At 44.4% G+C, this 23,035-nt stretch overlaps 1 protein-coding gene across 1 annotated transcript in view; it reads right to left on the bottom strand.

Moving 5' to 3' along the window:
- LOC137871334 (protein NLRC3-like) overlaps positions 1-23,035 on the bottom strand; it is a 41,792-nt gene that overhangs the window by 6,303 nt on the left and 12,454 nt on the right. The window contains exons 4-7 of the mRNA XM_068709119.1: positions 21,977-22,150; positions 15,617-15,790; positions 10,404-10,577; positions 1,314-1,487 (exon numbers count right to left, since the gene is read on the bottom strand). Coding sequence (XP_068565220.1) covers positions 1,314-1,487; positions 10,404-10,577; positions 15,617-15,790; positions 21,977-22,150 — 696 coding nt within the window. The remainder of the gene's footprint in view (positions 1-1,313; positions 1,488-10,403; positions 10,578-15,616; positions 15,791-21,976; positions 22,151-23,035) is intronic.

Below are 23,035 nucleotides of genomic sequence, written 5' to 3'. Positions count from 1 at the left end.
AGTGATTTTTTTGTGTCTCTTTGTAGTCTTTTCGTGTCTCCTTGTAGTCTTTTTGTGTCTCCTTGTAGTCTTTTTGTGTCTCTTTGTAGTCTTTGGTGTCTCTCTGTAGTCTTTTTCTGTCTCTGTAGTCTTTTTCTGTCTCTTTGTAGTCTTTTTGTCTCTTTGTAGTCTTCTTGTGTCTCTTTGTAGTCTTTTTGTGTCTCTTTGTAGTCTTCTTGTGTCTCTTTGTAGTCTTCGTGTGTCTCTTTGTAGTCTTCGTGTGTCTCGTAGTCTTTTTGTGTCTCTTTGTGTCTCTTTGTAGTCTTCTTGTGTCTCTTTGTAGTCTTCTTGTGTCTCTTTGTAGTCTTCGTGTGTCTCTTTGTAGTCTTCGTGTGTCTCGTAGTCTTTTTGTGTCTCTTTGTGTCTCTTTGTAGTCTTCTTGTGTCTCTTTGTAGTCTTCTTGTGTCTCTTTGTAGTCTTTTTTTGTATCTTTGTAGTCTTTTTGAGTCTCTTTGTAGTCTTCTTGTGTCTCTTTGTGTCTCTTTGTAGTCTTGTTATGTCTCTTTGTAGTCTTTATGTGTCTCTTTGTAGTCTTTTTATGTCTCTTTGTAGTCTTTTTCTCTCTTTGTAGTCTTTTTGAGTCTCTCTGTAGTCTTTATGTGTCTCTTTGTAGTCTTTTTGTGTCTCTTTGTAGTCTTTTTGAGTCTCTTTGTAGTCTTTTTGTGTCTCTGTAGTCTTTGTGTCTCTTTGTAGTTTTTTTTTGTATCTTTGTAGTCTTTTTGAGTCTCTTTGTAGTCTTCTTGTGTCTCTTTGTGTCTCTTTGTAGTCTTGTTATGTCTCTTTGTAGTCTTTATGTGTCTCTTTGTAGTCTTTTTCTCTCTTTGTAGTCTTTTTGAGTCTCTCTGTAGTCTTTATGTGTCTCTTTGTAGTCTTTTTATGTCTCTTTGTAGTCTTTTTGTGTCTCTTTGTAGTCTTTTTGAGTCTCTTTGTAGTCTTTTTGAGTCTCTTTGTCGTCCTTTTGTGTCTCTTTGTAGTCTTTTTGTGTCTCTTTGAGTGACATCTCGTAGGTGAAGGTCAGGGGGCCCCTGACACTTTGGGCCCCTGGGCCTGTGCCCGGTAGGCCTGTTCAGTAATCCATCCAACAGCAGGATGAAGACAGACAAGTTGTACATTTCATGATTGTAGAGGATGACATGCAGACAACGAGGCAGCTGATGTGAAGTGGAACATATTACCAGAAGATGTATCACTTTATGGATCTATACGTAGATAAATCAAATAGAGTTATTGATGAAACATGAAGGTGCTGCACTAGCAGCAGACAGTGAACCCACCTCAGAGTCTCCAGTCTACAATGTGGACTCTCCAGAAAACCACTCAGCAGCTTCACTCCTGAATCCTTCAGCTTGTTGTGACTCAGATCCAGTTTTCTTAGATGGGAGGGGTTTGACTTCAGAGCTGAGTCCAGAGAAGAACAGCCTTCCTCTGTGATCAGACAGTCGTACAGACTGTAAACACACAAAACAACACACAGAGTTTATTATATCGATACACAATGAATCATTACTTTCATCATCAACATGAGTGGCTTTCATTTTGGTTTCATCTTCTTTAGTAAACAGACATTTAGTGAACATCCTGTCACTGTTGTGACATTTTAAAACCATGATTACAGTGAAATAAGTTATTCCAGTGTAGTAGATTGATCTAACAAACTAAAAGCACGACTTAAACCGTCCTGGTTCCCTGAAAGCAGGAGGACCAAAGGATGTTCATGTTGGTCTGACGAGCCGTCCAACACTTTGATCCCGAGCAGGATAGTGACCGGTTCACCGTTCACTTTACACCATGATTTACAAATGCATATGAGCAGAGACACTAGTAGACATTGTTATCCCACAGTCACATGTTGGTAACACCACTGTTGGGAACGAAGAGGAGCGTGTTTGAGTCATCAGCATTTAAGAAAACTAAATTATTGACATCAATAGAATTATTCATGTCAGCAAGATCATTAATGATCATTAATAATAACTGGGCACCACCCTGAGAACAGGGACCAATAACCAAACCATAAACTCAGTCTCATAATTAGTATTCACTCACAATGTCAACGGTTGAAGTACTATTACACATTCAGAGTGAAAGTGAAGGTTTAAGTTTGAGCAACAGACCAAATATCAGCTATCATCACAGTACATGAACAAAGTAATCACAGACAGCTGCTCCTTAAAGTACAACAGAGTTCATTAAGTTCTAATAATAATGATCGAGTCAACTAATATCAAAACTATACATTCATGAGCACGCCATCTAGAATCAACAGGCTATGGTAAAAGGGGGGGGGTTCATGTAGTGTGTGTGTGTGTGTGTGTGTGTGTGTGTGTGTGTGTGTGTGTGGAGCGAGAGAACAGCTCAGATAACGTATGACGTAATGTGAAACGTGGTGACATCTCTCTCCAGACCACAAGGTGGCGGTACACAATAGAGCTCTCGTTAGCTCCACGTGTCTACAGCCGTTAGCGCACCCGGAGCTACATTAGCTTAAAGCTATATGTGTGTGTGTGTGTGTGTGTGTGTGTGTGTGTGTGTGTGTGTGTGTGTTAGTAAAAGAAGAGAGAAAGCAAACAAAACTAAATAAATCCTTCAAAAACAAAGATGGAGATCCTCCGCGCCGCGTTGGAGTACAGAAGATTGTTCTCTCAGCCAGAGGAGCAGCCGCGGTTCTGACCTCTGAACTGTTGAGCAACAACTTCCGGCCGGTCCACAATAGGTTCGTTCGACATAAGCCAGGCGTGCGCAGAATCGATCACCGGCGATCGGCGCACAATGCATGCTGGGTAGATTTGCGTCCGACTTGCTGTGACGTCATGAAAACGTGGGCAACGATAGCCTCACGAGAGCGAGGCGGCCGCAGGTTTCAGAGCCAGACGCTGCAGTTTCTCTCCACCGACTGCGGGACCCTAGTGCATGATGGGAAACTTCTGTCTGTCTTCAGATCAAAGAACTGATTGACTCTTAGATTTGACAACAAACACGTTTTGTAGAAAATCCTAATTTTGTGTAATTAATTGTAATACTTAACGCTTGATTGTTGGCCAATAGTCTCATTTTGTGCAATGATGTGGCTGATAATAATAATATGAGGTTATTTATTTAGCATCTGTAAATCAATATATTTATTGAGAAAGCCTACATCCAACCTGAGGTCAACATTGTTTCAGTCAGAGCACTGAATGTGTCCATCCATTAACAATGATGGTAGAATTGTTTCCTGGTATAATAGGCTGTGGGACTGTTGCATTGTGGTCTAACAATGGGAATGTGACATCCATCCATCCATCCATCCATGCTTTCCCTGTAGGCCACAGCGTGTGATGAGACACATGTGTAGTGACCAGGGAACAGAAGGGATGGAGATGTGTTGAAATGTTGAATCTGTCTGCTCACCCCTACATGACTCCAGGTGAGACAGAGTCCACAGATAGAACACTGTCACAGACAGATGGTGTGGTTTGCTGTCTGTTCATGTAGTGTGGTCCCATTGTAGTCATAAGGTCCTAGTTAGCAAAGAAGAGACTCAAACTGACAAATATCAGTGATTATATTCAGCCTTGAAACGCTGTAGATCAGATTCCTCCTCTTGTCCTCTTGAGAGCCTGAAATGACTTCTGAAGTCAGAGCTCTGTCCAGAGGAACCACCTCCTCAACTAATGGAGTATTTGTGGAACCAACCTAGAAGAAGAATGAAGAACTCTTTAACCATATAGGGAGCAGTTATTGAATCATGAAAACCATGTTTCACCACAATGACATCCTGTTTATGAAATAATACAAATTGTATTAAATTACATTCCTTGATTATTCTCCTGTTTTTAGTTTTATAATTTGCCTAAAACTGGAGTTCTGGTTCACTTTATAATTTTATATGTTAAGGAGCTGAAAAGGATAGACTGGTACACATGTTTAGGAATGTGGTTTGATGCTGGGCTCCCCTGGAATAAAACTGTAAATATATATATATATATGGGTCTGATAAGATCATTACATTACAGTGATTTAACAGACGCTTTCATCCAATGTGACTCAGCACATTTCTACACCATAGAAGCTACAGGAGTGATTCTGGGGTTAAGTGTCTTGCTCAAGGACACATCAACATGTGACCAGAGCCGGGGATTGAACCGCCTATCCTCTGATTGAAGAACGGCCCTGCTCTCCACTTAGCCACAGTTGCCCTAGATCAGTTTGAGACTACGGCTGTGTTGGCGTCTAAAACCTTGTTTGAAAACTGGATGTAATGCAAGCATGAAGAATATGTAGTGGAGTCTTTAAAACCACATCTGTATTGCAGGTAGAAATGGGGGAGATGCTGTTGGAGTTGAGAAGAATCCAGATCATGATGACATATTGGGTCAGTTTACAAGGAAAACAACCATCCAACAATAAGTACTATTGAGCCATGCTGGGAACATGAAAACAGGCCAACAAAGAGCTCTGGTTGGGTTGTGAAGGAGAAGGCTAGTGAGTTAGCTTTACTGGATGATAGGAGTTATTCTCCAGCTGTGGTCCAGCTGTTCCTCGTTGGTTACTGCCACAGCCTGACATTGATCTCGACCTCCTTGAACTGATGAGAGATGAATGTGGGGGAAACTGTAAGATCTTCAAGTCATACATCAAGAAGAATTACTACAATTAAATACAGATTGATACAGATGGATCTAAAGACCCTCAAACTGGTAGAACAGCAGCAGGAATCCCAGAATTCCATTATGAGTGTGGGAAGAGACTCAGTGCTGTTGTATCTGTGTTACATGTGACATGATGGACATAGTCATTGTCTTTCAGTGGGTAGAGGACATCAGGCCAGAGAGAGTAGTAATTGCATCAGACTCATGTGCAGCGCTAACGAGTTTGACATGTTGCCCCTCCAGAAGCAGAGAGGATTTACTGTTTGAAATATTACGATCACTATTCAGAATCCATCAAATGAGGGAGTGTGTTAGTTTAGTGTGGGTTCATGTTGGAAGGAGAAGGTGGATAAAGCAGCAAAAAAGGGCTTTGAAGAGTGGAAGACATAATGTTCATGTAAATATAAGTAAGTCAGAAGCTAAAGTGGTGATTAAGGGACAAATCAAGAAGATACGTTAGAATGAATGGAATAAAAGGAGTAAAGGAAGATATCTGTTCAAATAAACCATTGGTTGGGAGTGCAGGATCTAGTGGACGAACTAGGAAAGAGGAGACGATTATGACTAGACTAAGGAGTGGTCATACTGGTCTGAACACTTCCCTCTATGTTATTAGAAAGCATAATAAATGTGTGGGTGCCTGTGGGCTCACCACTTGCAGGAGGAACCGCTGGGGTCGGGTGCGCTGCCCCATGGGTGGCAGTGAAGGCCAGGGATCTCGACGGACCAGACCCGGGCAGCAAAGGCTGGCTCTGGGGACGTGGAACGTCACCTCTCTGTGGGGGAAGCCGGAGCTTGTGCGGGAGGTGGAGCGCTACCAGTTAGATCTACTTACCTCTACGCACTGCATCGGTTCTGGAACCGTACTCCTGGATAGGGGTTGGACTCTTTTCTTCTCTGGAGTTGCCCAGGGTGTGAGGCGCCAGGCGGGTGTGGGGATACTCACAAATCCCCGGCTGAGTGCTGCTGCGTCGGAGTTTACCCCGGTGGACGAGAGGGTCGCCTCCCTACGCCTGCGGGTTATGGGGGGGAAAACTCTGACTGTTGTCTGTGCATATGCACCGAACAACAGTTCAAAGTATTCGGCCTTCTTAGAGACCCTGACTGGAGTCCTGTATGGGGCTCCAGTGGGGGACTCCATAGTTCTGCTGGGGGATTTCAACGCGCACGTGGGCAACGATGGGGTTACCTGGAGAGGCGTGATTGGGAGGAACGGCCTCCCTGATCTAAATCTGAGCGGTCGTTTGTTGTTGGACTTCTGTGCTAGTCATGGATTGTCCATAACGAACACCATGTTCGAGCATAAGGATGTTCAGTGTACGTGGTACCAGAGCACCCTAGGCCGAAGGTCGATGATCGATTTTGTTATCGTATCCTCGGATCTGAGGCCGTATGTTTTGGACACTCGGGTGAAGAGAGGGGCGGAGCTGTCAACTGATCACCATCTGGTTGTGAGTTGGGTCAGAGGGTGGGGGAAAACTCTGGACAGACCTGGTAAGCCCAAACAGGTAGTGCAGGCGAACTGGGAACGTCTGGAGGAGGCCCCTGTCCGGGAGATCTTCAACTCACACCTCCGGCGGAGCTTTTCGAGCATCCCTGTGGAGGTTGGGGGCATCGAACAGGAATGGACGATGTTCAAAGCTTCTATTGCCAAAGCTACGGCGGTGAGCTGTGGTCTCAAGGTCTTAGGTGCCTCAAGGGGCGGTAACCCTCGAACACCGTGGTGGACACCGGTGGTCAGGGAAGCCGTCCGACTGAAGAAAGAGGCCTTCTGGGATATGTTATCCCGGAGAACTCCTGAGGCAGTTGCAAGGTACCGACAGACCCGAAGGGCTACAGCCGCTGCCGTGAAGGAAGCAAAGCAGCGGGTGTGGGAGGAGTTCGGAGTGGCCATGGAGAAGGACTTTCGGTCGGCACCAAGGTGTTTCTGGAAAACCATCCGGAACCTCAGGAGGGGAAAACGGGGAAACATCCAAGCTGTATACAGTAAGGATGGGACTCTGTTGACTTCAACTGAGGGGGTAATCGGGCGGTGGAAGGAGCACTTTGAGGAACTCCTGAATCCGACTAATACACCCTCTATTATAGAGGCAGAGCTGGAGGCTGATGGCGGAGCATCATCAATTTCCCTGGTGGAAGTCACTGAGGTAGTCAAACAACTCCACAGTGGCAAAGCCCCAGGGATTGATGAGATCCGTCCAGAAATGCTGAAGGCACTGGGTGTGGAGGGACTGTCTTGGATGACACGTCTCTTCAACATTGTGTGGAGGTCTGGGACGGTGCCTAGGGAGTGGCAGACCGGGGTGGTGGTTCCCCTGTTCAAAAAGGGGGACCAGAGGGTGTGTGCCAATTACCGAGGTATCACACTGCTCAGCCTCCCTGGTAAAGTCTACTCCAAGGTGCTGGAAAGGAGGGTTCGGCCGATAGTCGAACCTCGGATTGAAGAGGAACAATGCGGATTCCGTCCTGGCCGTGGAACAACGGACCAGCTCTTCACTCTCGCAAGGATCCTGGAGGGGGCTTGGGAATACGCCCATCCGGTCTACATGTGTTTTGTGGACCTGGAGAAGGCGTATGACCGGGTCCCCCGGGAGATACTGTGGGAGGTGCTGCAGGAGTATGGGGTGAGGGGGCCACTTCTGGGGGCCATCCAATCCCTGTATGCCCAAAGCGAGAGTTGTGTCCGGGTTCTCGGTAGTAAGTCGGACTCATTTCCGGTGAGGGTTGGCCTCCGCCAGGGCTGCGCTTTGTCACCAATCCTGTTTGTGGTATTCATGGACAGGATATCGAGGCGTAGTCGTGGGGAGGAGTGTTTACAGTTCGGTGGGCTGAGGATTGCATCGCTGCTTTTTGCAGATGATGTGGTCCTGATGTCTTCATCGGGCTGTGACCTCCAGCACTCACTGGATCGGTTCGCAGCCGAGTGTGAAGCGGTTGGGATGAGGATCAGCACCTCTAAATCTGAGGCCATGGTTCTCAGCAGGAAACCGGTGGATTGCCCACTCCGGGTAGGGAATGAGTCCTTACCCCAAGTGAAGGAGTTCAAGTACCTCGGGGTCTTGTTCGCGAGTGAGGGAACAATGGAACGTGAGATTGGCCGGAGAATCGGAGCAGCTGGGGCGGTATTGCAGTCGCTTTACCGCACCGTTGTGACGAAAAGAGAGCTGAGCCGCAAGGCAAAGCTCTCTATCTACCGGGCAATCTTCGTTCCTACCCTCACCTATGGTCATGTGGACTGGGTCATGGCCGAAAGAATTAGATTGCGGGTACAAGCGGCCGAAATGGGTTTCCTCAGGAGGGTGGCTGGCATCTCCCTTAGAGATAGGGTGAGAAGTTCGGTCATCCGTGAGGGACTCGGAGTAGAGCCGCTGCTTCTTTGCGTGGAACGGAGCCAGTTGAGGTGGTTCGGGCATCTGGTGAGGATGCCCACCTGGGCGCCTCCCTAGGGAGGTGTTCCAGGCACGGCCGGCTGGGAGTAGACCCCGAGGGAGGCCCAGGACCAGGTGGAGGGACTATATCTCCAAACTGGCCTGGGAGCGCCTCGAGATCCCCCAGTCAGAGCTGGCTGATGTGGCCCGGGAAAGGGAAGTTTGGGGTCCCCTGCTGGAGCTGTTGCCCCCGCGACCCGATCACGGATAAGCGGACGAAGATGAATGAATGAATGAATAAATGTGAATTTTGTGAAGAAGAAGAAAGTGTGGACCATGTTTTATTGTCCTGTCAGAGGTAATGTATATAATATATATAACATATATTATATAGTATAACTGTACGAGTCAGAGAGATGGAGAGGAGAACATCATTAATGTACTAAAGAAAAGCTTTAGTGACAAATGTTGGAAACGTTTTCTGGAATATTTAGAGTCAACCAGACTAATGAATAGAATGTGAGAAAAAAAATAAATTACTTTTGTAATTGTATATATATATTTATATATATTTGTATATAAATATCTGTATTTATTTACACACATATAGGTATATGTATGTGTGTATATATGTACAGTATTTATTTTCGTTCAGTTGTCGTATTAGAGTCCTTAGTCCACACTCCAGATCAGTGGTGGAGGTAATGCACCCGAAAGCTGTTTACCAACCGCCATAAAAAAACAAAAGAAGAAGAAGCAGGCGGCTGAAAACTGTCCGACTTGAACGCAGCTTTTTGTCACCGCCCCCTTCTCTTCCGCCTGCTCTCGTCTGCTTTCCAGGAGAGGCGCAGTTCATCTCGAACGAGCCTAATATCTGACATGTTTGTGGTCAAAGCAAAACATAAGAAGAAGAGAAGTGTAGAAGAAGAGGAGAAGTGTAGAAGAAGAAGAAGAGGAGAAGAAGAAGAGGAGAAGTGTAGAAGAAGAAGAGAAGTGTAGAAGAAGAAGAGGAGAAGTGTAGAAGAAGAAGAGAAGTGTAGAAGAAGAAGAGGAGAAGTGTAGAAGAAGAGAAGTGTAGAAGAAGAAGAGGAGAAGTGTAGAAGAAGAGAAGTGTAGAAGAAGAAGAGAAGTGTAGAAGAAGAGCAACAACAGAACAACCATGAACTGACCCGTGGGCTCTCTCTCGCCCCCTTCAGTGAGTCAGAGGTACTGTTTGCCTCTCTGTGCTTCTTCACTGCGGTTTAATGTCAAATCAACACTAAACATGTTCTACACAGACGTGAAATACATTATTCTATGTAAAGAAAGGACATCTATCAGGGGACCCCTGACCTCACCTGACGGCCCCTGACCTCCCCTGACCTCCACTGACCTCCCCTGACCTCCCCTGACCTCCCCTGACCTCCCCTGACCTCACGTCTCTGGAGGAAGCTACTCTCTGACTTTGTGCTGAGCCTGGAGGACAGTTGAACCAACTCTGTTGTCCCTCGCAGGAGGAGGTGAGGCCCGGCCAGACCTCCGCTCCTAAACCACAAAGGAGTCATCACTCTCTCACCAGCCTCGGCACAGTAGTCTAAAGATTATAATCACATCGCAATGAACTGAAGTAGAACAGTATTATTTGTGTGAGCTGTTGCTATGCCCTTGCTAATTATCCTGCCTTAAATATCTAAACTGAATTTAAAGTAAATATCTCTGAGATTTAATTCACCAAGTAGTAAGAAGTACTCACGAGTGTAAAAAGTTAAAGTATTATTGTGTGCATAACAACTAAAGAGTTCTGAATGGTTATCCTAGTTCCTAGTCCACTAAACAATCCCTTATAGCTTAAATCAGAGCTATCAAAACCTATCCTGGCACCTGACCAAGAGCCTACATCCATCAGAGGAAAGCTGCCACTAACTGACGCCACTGATAGCCGCACTCGACCAGAGGGCCTCTCTGCCGAGTGCAAGTTAGCGGAGGAAGCAGGGTAGAGGTGAGGAGGTAGTGAGCAGAGCCGGGCGAGTTTCCTCGACCCCCCAGCCTAACAACCTTTAGTAGAGAGCCGATCACTAGTTGGCCTGTATCAGGACATAAAGCTCCCGGATCTAACAAGGTGAAGGTCAGGGGGCCCCTGACACTTTGGGCCCCTGGGCCTGTGCCCGGTAGGCCTGTTCAGTAATTCATCCAACAGCAGGATGAAGACAGACAAGTTGTACATTTCATGATTGTAGAGGATGACATGCAGACAACGAGGCAGCTGATGTGAAGTGGAACATATTACCAGAAGATGTATCACTTTATGGATCTATACGTAGATAAATCAAATAGAGTTATTGATGAAACATGAAGGTGCTGCACTAGCAGCAGACAGTGAACCCACCTCAGAGTCTCCAGTCTACAATGTGGACTCTCCAGAAAACCACTCAGCAGCTTCACTCCTGAAACCTTCAGGTTGTTCCAGCTCAGATCCAGTTTTCTCAGATGGGAGGGGTTTGACTTCAGAGCTGAGCCCAGAGAAGAACAGCCTTCCTCTGTGATCAGACAGTCGTACAGACTGTAAACACACAAAACAACACACAGAGTTTATTATATCGATACACAATGAATCATTATTTTCATCATCAACATGAGTGGCTTTCATTTTGGTTTCATCTTCTTTAGTAAACAGACATTTAGTGAACATCCTGTCACTGTTGTGACATTTTAAAACCATGATTACAGTGAAATAAGTTATTCCAGTGTAGTAGATTGATCTCACAAACTAAAAGCACGACTTAAACCGTCCTGGTTCCCTGAAAGCAGGAGGACCAAAGGATGTTCATGTTGGTCTGACGAGCCGTCCAACACTTTGATCCCGAGCAGGATAGTGACCAGTTCACCGTTCACTTTACACCATGATTTACAAATGCATATGAGCAGAGACACTAGTAGACATTGTTATCCCACAGTCACATGTTGGTAACACCACTGTTGGGAACGAAGAGGAGCGTGTTTGAGTCATCAGCATTTAAGAAAACTAAATTATTGACATCAATAGAATTATTCATGTCAGCAAGATCATTAACGATCATTAATAATAACTGGGCACCACCATGAGAACCAGTGAGGAGAGGCTCTGACTCTACATGAGTCACATTTACAAACAGATGAACCAATAGAGAAGCTTCCATCACCATTCAACTGACAGCCTGACCATTGAATACTGGTTGTTCTTCATATCAGCAATATTCACACACACACACACACACACACACACACACACACACACACACACACACACACACACACACACACACACACACACACACACACACACACACACACACACACACACACACACACACACACACACGTTTGATTCCACCGGGAGCGTTTCAGAAGAGGAGTGATAATCTGTGTAACAACCAGGATGTATAAAGAGAAGAACAAACACATTAAAGGTTACTTTAACTGTCCGACGATGAACTGATGTTGATTTGTTCATATTTCACTGTTTGTTGAGACGTTTTTAAGCTTAGATATAGAATCTTACATGTTAGTGGTCAAAGCAAAATATAAGAAGAAAAGTGTAGAATAAGAGAAGTGTAGAAGAAGAAGAGAAGTGTAGAAGAAGAGAAGTGTAGAAGAAGAGAAGTGTAGAAGAGGAGAAGATTTGATTGATTTTTAAATTCCTGTTATTGATCCAGAACAGATCACTGTCACGTCATCAATTCAAATAAACAAGAAATAAAACAACTCCTCCAACCACAGAAACATACGTATCAAACATGAAACTCATCTTTTTACTTCAGTCATCAGTCAAAGTTGAACTTTCAACCTGAACTAAAGATCAAAAAGTACAACAGACTCAAGAAAAGTCTTAGATTTCATCTGTCCAATAGTTTACAATCCGTTAGACCGGATCGTCCCCTGAAGGCACCGCGGTTCATCGGTTCCATCAGCAGACTTCTTCTTCTTTAACGTCGTCCAGCAAGACCGGGTCCGCGTCCGATCCGTAGTCCGGTTCCCCGTCTTGTGGACGACCCCCAGAAGCTGAGCTGGATGGAGCGAAGCGGCTTCCAGAGCTTCTTCTGACTCCAGCCTGCAGCTGTTTAAAGCGACGCTCACACCTCCATGAGGAGACGCTGCCCAGAGCATCTCAGTGGCTTTGACTTCAGTGGAGACTTCAGGTACTGAGGCCCGGTTCTGTCCATCTCTCCACCGGTGATGTTCAACGATGTGATGTTGAGGCTCTGCTTTGAGTAGATCATGTCTCTCTCTTTCCTCTGTGGCTCAGTGGGAGTTCAGGTGACTCTTAAAGTTCACTGGTCGGTCATGATCACAGGTTCTACTCCTGTAGGGACCATTTTCTACTAGTTTTATGTCACCAGACAACAAATCATATTTTCATAATGAAGATGGATATTTGGTCGTGGTAATTCTGTCTAAATCCTAAATGTATTTCCAACCAGCCTCTCCTTATTAATGTGTCAACAGACACACTAACCCTGTGTGTAGTTATTAAATGTCGGACCCTCACAGTAACACAACCAGAGTCATCAGGACTGCGTGATGTGGATGAATGTGTCGAGCATCGTTAACAGAAGATGAACGTCCGGAGTCTTTCATAGAGAACATCATGGATGTGAGACAGTCTGCAGAAGTTGATCTGTGAGGATCACAGCTGACGTCATCTGTTGTGTTTGAGCTCAGAGTGTTTCACTCTCAGGCTGTATGGATGCAGCTCTATCGGTCTCACATCGACTCCACATCGCATTCATAACGATGTGTGACACAGATATCAGACGGAGGATTTATTGACGTGAGTATTTTGAACAGGCATCGACACCTACCACCAACTGTCTCCTTCACTCTGGTCCTCGTTAAGTGTCCTCGTTATGTGTCCTCGGCATCTCAACCGCAGCCTCATGAACGAGTAATAGATTTCCCAGCAAACCGTTCCGTTTATATTCTTTCAAAAAAAAACGTAGAAACTATGTGAAGGAGAGAGGAGAGGGGATCCTCATGTTTATTTCATGTTTATTCGACGTGGGTCCTGAAAGGCCACTCCACTACACATCTGCCTGACGCACTCGGACGTAAACCAGTTAATCCAAACACCAGTTAAACTCGCACACCGGTCTTCTTTCTGTGCGGACAGGTGACCCGTTTGTGTCCTTCCTCTCCAGACTCGGAACACCGGAGGTGTCCGGAGCTGGCGTACACCATGTAGGCTCCGTCTCCGTGCTTCACCCTGAAGGACACCTCCAGTGTTTGAGTCGGTGAGTCCAGGAACATGAACATCCGTCTCCTCAGAGACGGCACGTGTCTCAGTTTAGGGTCTTTACATCCCAAACTCACAGATTTTAATCCGCTGGCAAAGTTCCCGAACCTCCGGAGCTCCTTCTCCAACAGCTCGTTGGGGTTGAACGGTGGAACCCCGGACACGGTGATCCGTGGAGGAGCGCTGACAGCGGGGAGACCTGCACTAACGCGTCCCGGATCAACACTCCGCTCTCGATCAGCTGGTGGACCAGAGGCTCTTCTCTCAGGAACATCACCACTGCTTTGTTCATCCTGGAGGCGAAGCAGAGCTGATCGTGTCCCACCTGCTCCCCGACAGCCAGCAGCATCTCCTCCACCGGCACGCTGGTATCCGGGGGACGATCCTCACTCCCTGCCGGAGAGACGGAGGTGGCGTCTCGGCGGACGCCATTCCTCCTGAAAACACCTCGACAAAACCCCGATCACTCCTCACAGAAACCAGTAAAACCGTTAAAGAGACTCACCTGATCCTCCACCTCAACAGAGGAAGAGACACCGTTAAAGAGCCGAAGACCAGGAACCATTCAAAACCAGCGCCTCCTCACTCACACTCACCGGAAACGGAAAGAGAAGAAGAAGAAGAGAAGTGTAGAAGAAGAGAAGTGTGGAAGAAGAAGAGAAGTGTAGAAGAAGAGAAGTGTGGAAGAAGAGAAGTGTGGAAGAAGAGAAGTGTAGAAGAAGAAGAAGAGAAGTGTAGAAGAAGAGAAGTGTAGAAGAAGAAGAGAAGTGTAGAAGAAGAGCAACGACAGAACAGCATGAACCGACCCGTGGGCTCTCTCTCGCCCCCTTCAGTGAGTCAGAGGTACTGTTTGCCTCTCTGTGCTTCTTCACTGAGGTTTAATGTCAGATCAACACTAAACATGTTCTACACAGACGTGAAATACATGATTCTATGTAAAGAAAGGAGATCTAATAAAAGAGTCTACAGATATTACAGTGGTGACAAACAATGAGACAGAAAAAGACTCAACAGTTAGTGAGGATTCACAGTGAGAGGAGACGTCACTTCTCACCTCACTGTCTCCTCTGTTTGAACAGGACATGACATCATTCAGAGGTTCTGATTATACAAATGACTGGAATGATTGGAATCATACAGAAATTACATTTATATCACAGATCAGTAGAGAAATATTCATATTTAATTTATTTTAGCATTATTTGTTTTTTACTTGTCGTGAGGTCAGGTGAGGTCAGGTGAGGCTCTTGTAATGGGAAAAATATATTCTTATATCATGAAATGTTTTAAAAGATGTACAACTGAGAGGGAAAGTGAGGAACACAAACACTGACATAACACAGCAGTCCTATAGAAGTAGTTAATTAGTTTTATTGAACACAGCGTCGTGTTTCTCACGGCTGGTCACACACTCCCACTTCAGAGAGAGGAAGTGAAGACACAGTGTCTGACAAGTTTGAGACAGAACATAAAACCATCACTGATTCCCAGTTAACACACCTGGCATGTGTTTAGATAAGAACGATAGCCAGAGCACAGAACATCTACTCCCTGTCTATGTTTATCTCAGGGCCTGAACTCATGTGTGCATAAAATGGTTTGGTATCTTGTACGATGTTGAACTTTTCACCACAGACACTGACTGAGGTGGCTGTGGTGCATCTTTCCCTTGCAAGCGAAATAAAATAGAACAGGACAACTTTGAATCATTTGAAGACTTCATTATTTTCTTTGAATTTGTGAACAAAACTCTTCTCTCGATTTATAATTAGAAGTTTTTCCAAAACACTCTGCCTCCCCTGAGCTATCAAAACCTATCCTGGCACCTGACCAAGAGCCTACATCCATCAGAGGAAAGCTGCCACTAACTGACGCCACTGATAGCCGCACTCGACCAGAGGGCCTCTCTGCCGAGTGCAAGTTAGCGGAGGAAGCAGGGTAGAGGTGAGGAGGTAGTGAGCAGAGCCGGGCGAGTTTCCTCGACCCCCCAGCCTAACAACCTTTAGTAGAGAGCCGATCACTAGTTGGCCTGTATCAGGACATAAAGCTCCCGGATCTAACAAGGTGAAGGTCAGGGGCCCCTGACACTTTGGGCCCCTGGGCCTGTGCCCGGTAGGCCTGTTCAGTAATCCATCCAACAGCAGGATGAAGACAAACAAGTTGTACATTTCATGATTGTAGAGGATGACATGCAGACAACGAGGCAGCTGATGTGAAGTGGAACATATTACCAGAAGATGTATCACTTTATGGATCTATACGTAGATAAATCAAATAGAGTTATTGATGAAACATGAAGGTGCTGCACTAGCAGCAGACAGTGAACCCACCTCAGAGTCTCCAGTCTACAATGTGGACTCTCCAGAAAACCACTCAGCAGCTTCACTCCTGAAACCTTCAGGTTGTTCCAGCTCAGATCCAGTTCTCTCAGATGGGAGGGGTTTGACTTCAGAGCTGAGCCCAGAGAAGAACAGCCTTCCTCTGTGATCAGACAGTCGTACAGACTGTAAACACACAAAACAACACACAGAGTTTATTATATCGATACACAATGAATCATTATTTTCATCATCAACATGAGTGGCTTTCATTTTGGTTTCATCTTCTTTAGTAAACAGACATTTAGTGAACATCCTGTCACTGTTGTGACATTTTAAAACCATGATTCCAGTGAAATAAGTTATTCCAGTGTAGTAGATTGATCTAACAAACTAAAAGCACGACTTAAACCGTCCTGGTTCCCTGAAAGCAGGAGGACCAAAGGATGTTCATGTTGGTCTGACGAGCCGTCCAACACTTTGATCCCGAGCAGGATAGTGACCGGTTCACCGTTCACTTTACACCATGATTTACAAATGCATATGAGCAGAGACACTAGTAGACATTGTTATCCCACAGTCACATGTTGGTAACACCACTGTTGGGAACGAAGAGGAGCGTGTTTGAGTCATCAGCATTTAAGAAAACTAAATTATTGACATCAATAGAATTATTCATGTCAGCAAGATCATTAACGATCATTAATAATAACTGGGCACCACCATGAGAACCAGTGAGGAGAGGCTCTGACTCTACATGAGTCACATTTACAAACAGATGAACCAATAGAGAAGCTTCCATCACCATTCAACTGACAGCCTGACCATTGAATACTGGTTGTTCTTCATATTTCATATCAGCATTATTTACACACACACACGCACGCACGCGCACACACACACACACACACACACACACACACACACACACACACACACACACACACACACACACACACACACACACACACACACAGGTAAAGTACATGTTTGATTCCACCGGGAGCGTTTCAGAAGCGGAGTGATTATCTGTGTAACAACCAGGATGTAGTGTAGCGACCCTCGGTAAGGAAAGCTACGAGACGTTACCGTACTTGTGGTCTTGTATTAGAGGACAGTACACAGGCTACTGTGGGCCGTAGCCTACGCCAAACAACAGTCAACACCGTTAAACGAGCACAACCTGCTTAACAATCCGCTCCCGCTCATAGTCTGCTTCTCCACCGGCTAGCAGCACAAAGAACAACATCCACCCACAGTCTCTCTGACAATCCCAAGTACGCTCATGTGTGCCACCCACCCTCATAGGTAGCTAGGATGATTGACAGGTTTTACAGCTTCACAGGGCATGAGACCTTCACTGACCTCCGTAAATCCACTAACCAAACTTATCTAGAACTTCTTGTAAACACAATAACGCTGATAACATAACAGGTTAACATTACATGTCACTCAGTCCGTTACAGTATAAAGAGAAGAACAAACACATTAAAGGTTACTTTAACTGTCCGACGATGAACTGATGCTGATTTGTTCATATTTCACTGTTTGTTGAGACGTTTTTAAGCTTAGATATAGAATCTTACATGTTTGTGGTCAAAGCAAAATATAAGAAGAGAAGTGTAGAAGAAGAAGAGAAGTGTAGAAGAAGAAGAGAAGTGTAGAAGAAGAAGAGAAGTGTAGAAGAAGAGAAGTGTAGAAGAAGAAGAGAAGTGTAGAAGAAGAGAAGTGTAGAAGAAAAGAAGTGTAGAAGAAGAGAAGTGTAGAAGAAGAGAAGTGTAGAAGAAGAGAAGTGTAGAAGAAGAAGAGAAGTGTAGAAGAAGAGCAACGACAGAACAGCATAAACCGACCCGTGGGCTCTCTCTCGCCCCCTTCAGTGAGTCAGAGGTACTGTTTGCCTCTCTGTGCTTCTTCTTCTTTTTTACTTTTCATGATGACAGGTGAGACTCTGCCTCACCTGTCTCCCCTGACCTCATGTCCCTGCTGTGAACAGGGACCAATAACCAAACCATAAACTCAGTCTCATAATTAGTATTCACTCACAATGTCAACAGTTGAAGTACTATTACACATTCAGAGTGAAAGTGAAGGTTTAAGTTTGAGCAACAGACCAAATATCAGCTATCATCACAGTACATGAACAAAGTAATCACAGACAGCTGCTCCTTAAAGTACAACAGAGTTCATTAAGTTCTAATAATAATGATCGAGTCAACTAATATCAAAACTATACATTCATGAGCACGCCATCTAGAATCAACAGACTATGGTAAAAGGGTGTGTGTGTGTGTGTGTGTGTGTGTGTGTGTGTGTGTGTGTGTGTGTGTGCGTGTGTGTGTAGTGTGTGTGTGTGTGTGCATGTAGTGTGTGTGTGTGTGTGTGTGTGTATGTAGTGTGTGTGTGTGTGTGTGTGTGTGTGTGTGTGTGTGTGTGTGTGTGTGTGTGTGTGTGTGTGGAGCGAGACAACAGCTCAGATAACATATGACGTAATGTGAAACGTGGTGACATCTCTCTCCAGACCACAAGGTGGCGGTAGACAATAGAGCTCTCGTTAGCTCCACATGTCTACAGCCGTTAGCGCACCCGGAGCTACATTAGCGTAAAGCTATATGTGTGTGTGTGTGTGTGTGTTAGTAAAAGAAGAGAGAAAGCAAACAAAACTAAATAAATCCTTCAAAAACAAAGATGGAGATCCTCGGCGCCGCGTTGGAGTACAGAAGATTGTTCTCTCAGCCAGAGGAGCAGCCGCGGTTCTGACCTCTGAACTGTTGAGCAACAACTTCCGGCCGGTCCACAATAACTTCTACACAACATCAACGATCTCTGCGATTATTATGCAAACACCACGTCATAGAAATGACAGTAACTTAAGCAACAGGAAACAAGATAATGAAACACAATAGACTGAATCTGCCCAGGCTCTATTCGCCTGACTGTGAGTCTCAATCGTGGCAATTGATGCGGTTCTTCAGAGTTGTCGGTGGAACTCGGGGAACGCGGCTCCGTGCGGCGCTGGGATTAAACTCTCTGTGCGTCAGAGAGTTCTTCGGCTCGGTGAGGGAATTTCCCGTCCTTACGGCTGGAACAAAAGTCGACTTGAGGAGAAAGACAAGTCCGTTTCTTCACTTCTGCGGGAAAATGGTTCCCTTCCTCGTCCAGGAAGCGAAACCAAAACAAAGAAATAAACAGTCCAGTCTTCGTCCGGCGAATATCAAACTGTTTAACCTTGGGTTTCCTGTTAAGGACAGAACGCTGCATGTGCTCCCTTCACCACCGAGGTCGGGGATGAGCAAAGAGCAGAGAGAGCAAGGCTGATTTATAGAAACAGGGCAGAACTGCAGGGGTCCTGGGGTGTTCGTGGCTCTCGGCCGATTAGATCGCCGTGTTGCATTTGGGTGACGAGTTCACACCTTAGTGTGAGTTTCTTAGCAGTGAGGGTTTGGTACTATCGAACTCGAATCAGGATGAACCCTTGTTCTGCAGAGGGAAGGCCCGATGTTCTCTTTGTCTGACAGCACATGATGACGGCAAGGAAGCACCTCGGCCCAACACCGTGAACACGTGTGCAGTAGATCACTTCAGACTTCAGAGCTGAGAGAAGAACAGCTGACCTCTGTCAAACTGCAGTAACTCAATCTGCATGAAGAAGAAATGATGAAGAGAAACAATCTGTTCATAATCCAGTCAGATGTGTTCCTCTTTTAAATGTGGGACTCAACTTCACCAGGGTTTCCTGCAGCGTGGTAGCAGACGTGTGAAAGCAGCTTAAGTCAGGAGAATTCATGACTTGTTTCAAATATAATATCAACGTTCAGGACAAACTGATCACAAAGCAAATGTTCAAATAAACCTGGAGCACAACAGGCTGATGAAAGATGTGAAATGGATGATGCTGTATAGAACTTTGACACATCTGTTACTAAATGTATTGATCAGTATTGATCCAGATTCTACAGAGCGGATCAGAAAATTAAAATTAAAATTAAAATTAAAAAATACCAAATGCTCTGGAAAAGAGTCGGTATCAGTCAGTTCTGTCATGTTAAGTGACGTAAGTCTCCATCTACGATGTGGACTCTCCAGAAGATCAGGTCATGTATTGAACTCAAATCCTCCAACATGGCAGCAGTGTGGATAAGGAATGGTAACTTAAAGGTCTGGTCTGAAGTTGCTCTCCATGTGCTTACATTGTTGTGATCGAGGTTGTTGAAAGATAGAAATAGACACACGGCTTAAAACAAGGACAGCGAAGCCGACTCAAGCTACAGTACTTGTATGAAAACACAACTGGATAAAAATAAAGTCAGTCATGTGAAATGTACTCTGAGTAAACATTGGTGACATTTTAAATATGGGGGATGATAGATGATGCTCCTGTGAATCCAAAGACTACCTTTATGCTGCAAAATAAATGACTTCATATGTAAACCCAACAACAGTAGTGGAGCAACATCACGTCACAGAGAACTTGTGTCTACAGCTGACTATTGATTATGAATGTACAATGGTCCTCTGTATAGCCTGCCTAGAATTAATGACAAAAGAGTTAATTAATCAAAAGTGACCAACAATAAATAAAAAGACACCACGGCCGGTGCAACAAGCAATATTAAGGCAACCAACACAGAGCAGTAAACACAATGTAATCTCCACAGCAGCTTCAGCCACAAACACATTAAAGCAAAGAGAGCTGCACAGTTTTCACACACCTCGTGGTACGCATCGCCCGTTGCTAGGCAACATAGTGGTTGTTGACGCTCATTTTTGAGTTCCAACCATCACAATGTTGTTCCCACCTGTCTAAACCAGGAGACAGCCTCCGGTTCTTTATGTTCTCCTGTTCTTCACGTGTTGAAGCTGCATTCTCTCTAGTGTCCACCAGGGGGCGACTCCTCAGGTTGTATAGAAGTCTAGTCTAAAATTACTCTACTTCTCTCTTGGTTTATTCCCTCAGTAAACATTGTAAACATGAGTTTATGGTCTCAATCTCTAGTTTACAGTCTTCTTCAATACAGCATGATGTTCATTTAGTACATTATGCTCCATTTAGAGTCAAACAGACCAGAAAGCAGGGGATGATTTAGGGGCGGGGCTACACACTGATTGACAGGTCTCTACCAGAGACGTATATGACGTCTCTACGTCACTCCTCAGTCCTGGTCTCTGGTTGCAAAAAAACATGATGGCGATGACCTAAATGCCAAACCCAAGGCTTCAAAATGTCCACAAACCAATGAGTGACATCATGACAACAATACGTCCACTTCTTATATACAGTCAATGTTCTGAACGGCCTTCTGTGAGCCTCTGTTTACCCCAAATTCAGCTGCAGAATTAAAAAAGTGAAAAAAGAATGATGGTACTCAGCTTCCACAATAAGACACCATTAATGTAAGTAAGAGAATTGAACTTTAGAAACAATTTAGGACGAAACCCAATCTTGGAAAAATAGGGAAAACTTCAAAATTGTATACATCTAATGTATATATACACATTAGATGTATATATACATTAGATGTATATATACATTAGATGTATTTATACATGTATAAATACATTAGATGTATTTATACATCTAATGTATAAATACATTAGATGTCTTCTCTCGGCTGTTTTGGCACCGAAAAAGACTAACTAAAACTAGGTCTAGCCTATCAATTAAGGTAAATGTTATTTTGCATTAAGACTAATTTTAAGTCGTTATTCATAATTGGATATATCTCTCTGTGTCCCTCAGGAATGTAGATGCTCATAAAACTGGAAAGGTGGGGTATTAAACCTCGTAAGCTCAGCCTTTACAAAAGGTGTTATAGTTCAGAAATTGGTTTGAGAGTCAAACCACTTAGTGCCGTAGGGGTCATGAGAGCAGTCTATGGACGAAGTTTATGAGTTCAGATTGTGTCATTGTTGTTATTTTCACATTTCAGTTCAATCATCTTTCCGTCGACGTTCGCCACAGTCATGCTAACAGATTCAGTGTTTTCAGCTGAGCTCAACCAGAGAATATTCAGTTAAAACAGATCCTCATTTTTCTCCGTGGAGTTAGCTGGTGTAATGTGGCCCAGTGTGTTTTATGTGGAACCTCCTCAGTGTCAGCGCTCTCCTCCCTCGTAGGACACCTCCTACAGTTCCTTTAAAACAAGTCATCTCTTCACTAAAAAATAAATGAGGACGACACGGAAAAACAACTACTGAGCTGTGCTCATCCAAACCCCCACAAATGTCACAAATCTTCAGTAAAGGATTTATACACATATATATATATATATATATATATATATATATATATATATATATATATATATATATATATATACACGCACACACATGTATAAGGTAGACAGAACAGCACTAGACAGACGGTAAACTGACCTCAGAGTCTCCAGTCTACAGTTTGGACTCTCCAGTCCAGCAGACAGCCGCTCCACCCCTAAATCCTTCAGGTCGTTGTTGGTCAGGTCCAGTTCTTTTAGATGGGAGGGATCGGACTTCAGAGCTGAGGCCACAACTTCACAGTGAGTGTCTGAAAGTCCACTTTTCTGAAGTCTGTGGATAAAGATAAATGTATAATCTGTTATCTTAAAAGTCTAATAATTATAAAAATGAACTAAAAGACAACTTCTCATACAGCAGTTGTGGACAACAGATACTATAAGAATCATTGGTATTAATATGTAGATTTTTGTTGTTCCTACTTTCAACACAATAAACAATGAATTTTAAAAAAGATTGAATCACATCTACTGGTTGAAAAGGGTGTTTATTTATTAGTAGTTAATAAACATTTTAATCATTATTCAGTTCTTGCAGTGGAGTGAAGTTGCATCAAAAATTTGGGGTTTATGATGCAACATTGTTGCATTTTTAATTTTTGTTCAGTTGGTGTGCACACTGCACTTCGTCAAACGCATCAAAAATATCAGCGTGAAACCCACGGACACTTCTTGGGCTCAGAAACAATGGAGCAACTCCAAATTTATGCTGAGTTTGGATTGGTGTTTCTATCAATCAAATATTTTAGAAGAAGGCAAACAATATGAGAGCACAGAAAGTTGTCGAGCATTTCATTCTTCAAATGAGACGGTGCCGAAGGAGAAGGCAGTCCCTGATGAGAGAGAGAGATTATGACGAGTTGTCCTTGTTACACAGACCACTGATTTTTGGTTCACTTCCTGTATTTTGGTGGAATCGTGTTTTCATCTAAAGTGAAGCGACAAGAGCTGGAATAAAAACATAACCGGCCAGACAAGCCTAGGTGAGCCGGAACACTAGTCACAGTTCCTCACGTTCACGATGAAAATGCATTGATGTTTGAAGAACTCAACTATTACTCTACATTGATTTATTTTGTCAATAACAATGCATGCACTGGGGCGCTAGTGAGCAAGATATGGAGTAAGACGCACATTTCAGTGCTCCTGCAGAACCGAC

This window comes from Cebidichthys violaceus, unplaced genomic scaffold (genome assembly GCF_023349555.1).
Source record: "Cebidichthys violaceus isolate CVI_PGR_0920_01 unplaced genomic scaffold, fCebVio1.0.p SCAF_14, whole genome shotgun sequence".
In the NCBI taxonomy this organism is placed as follows: Eukaryota; Metazoa; Chordata; class Actinopteri; order Perciformes; family Stichaeidae; genus Cebidichthys; species Cebidichthys violaceus.
This window is presented reverse-complemented; position numbering and strand designations above follow the sequence as displayed.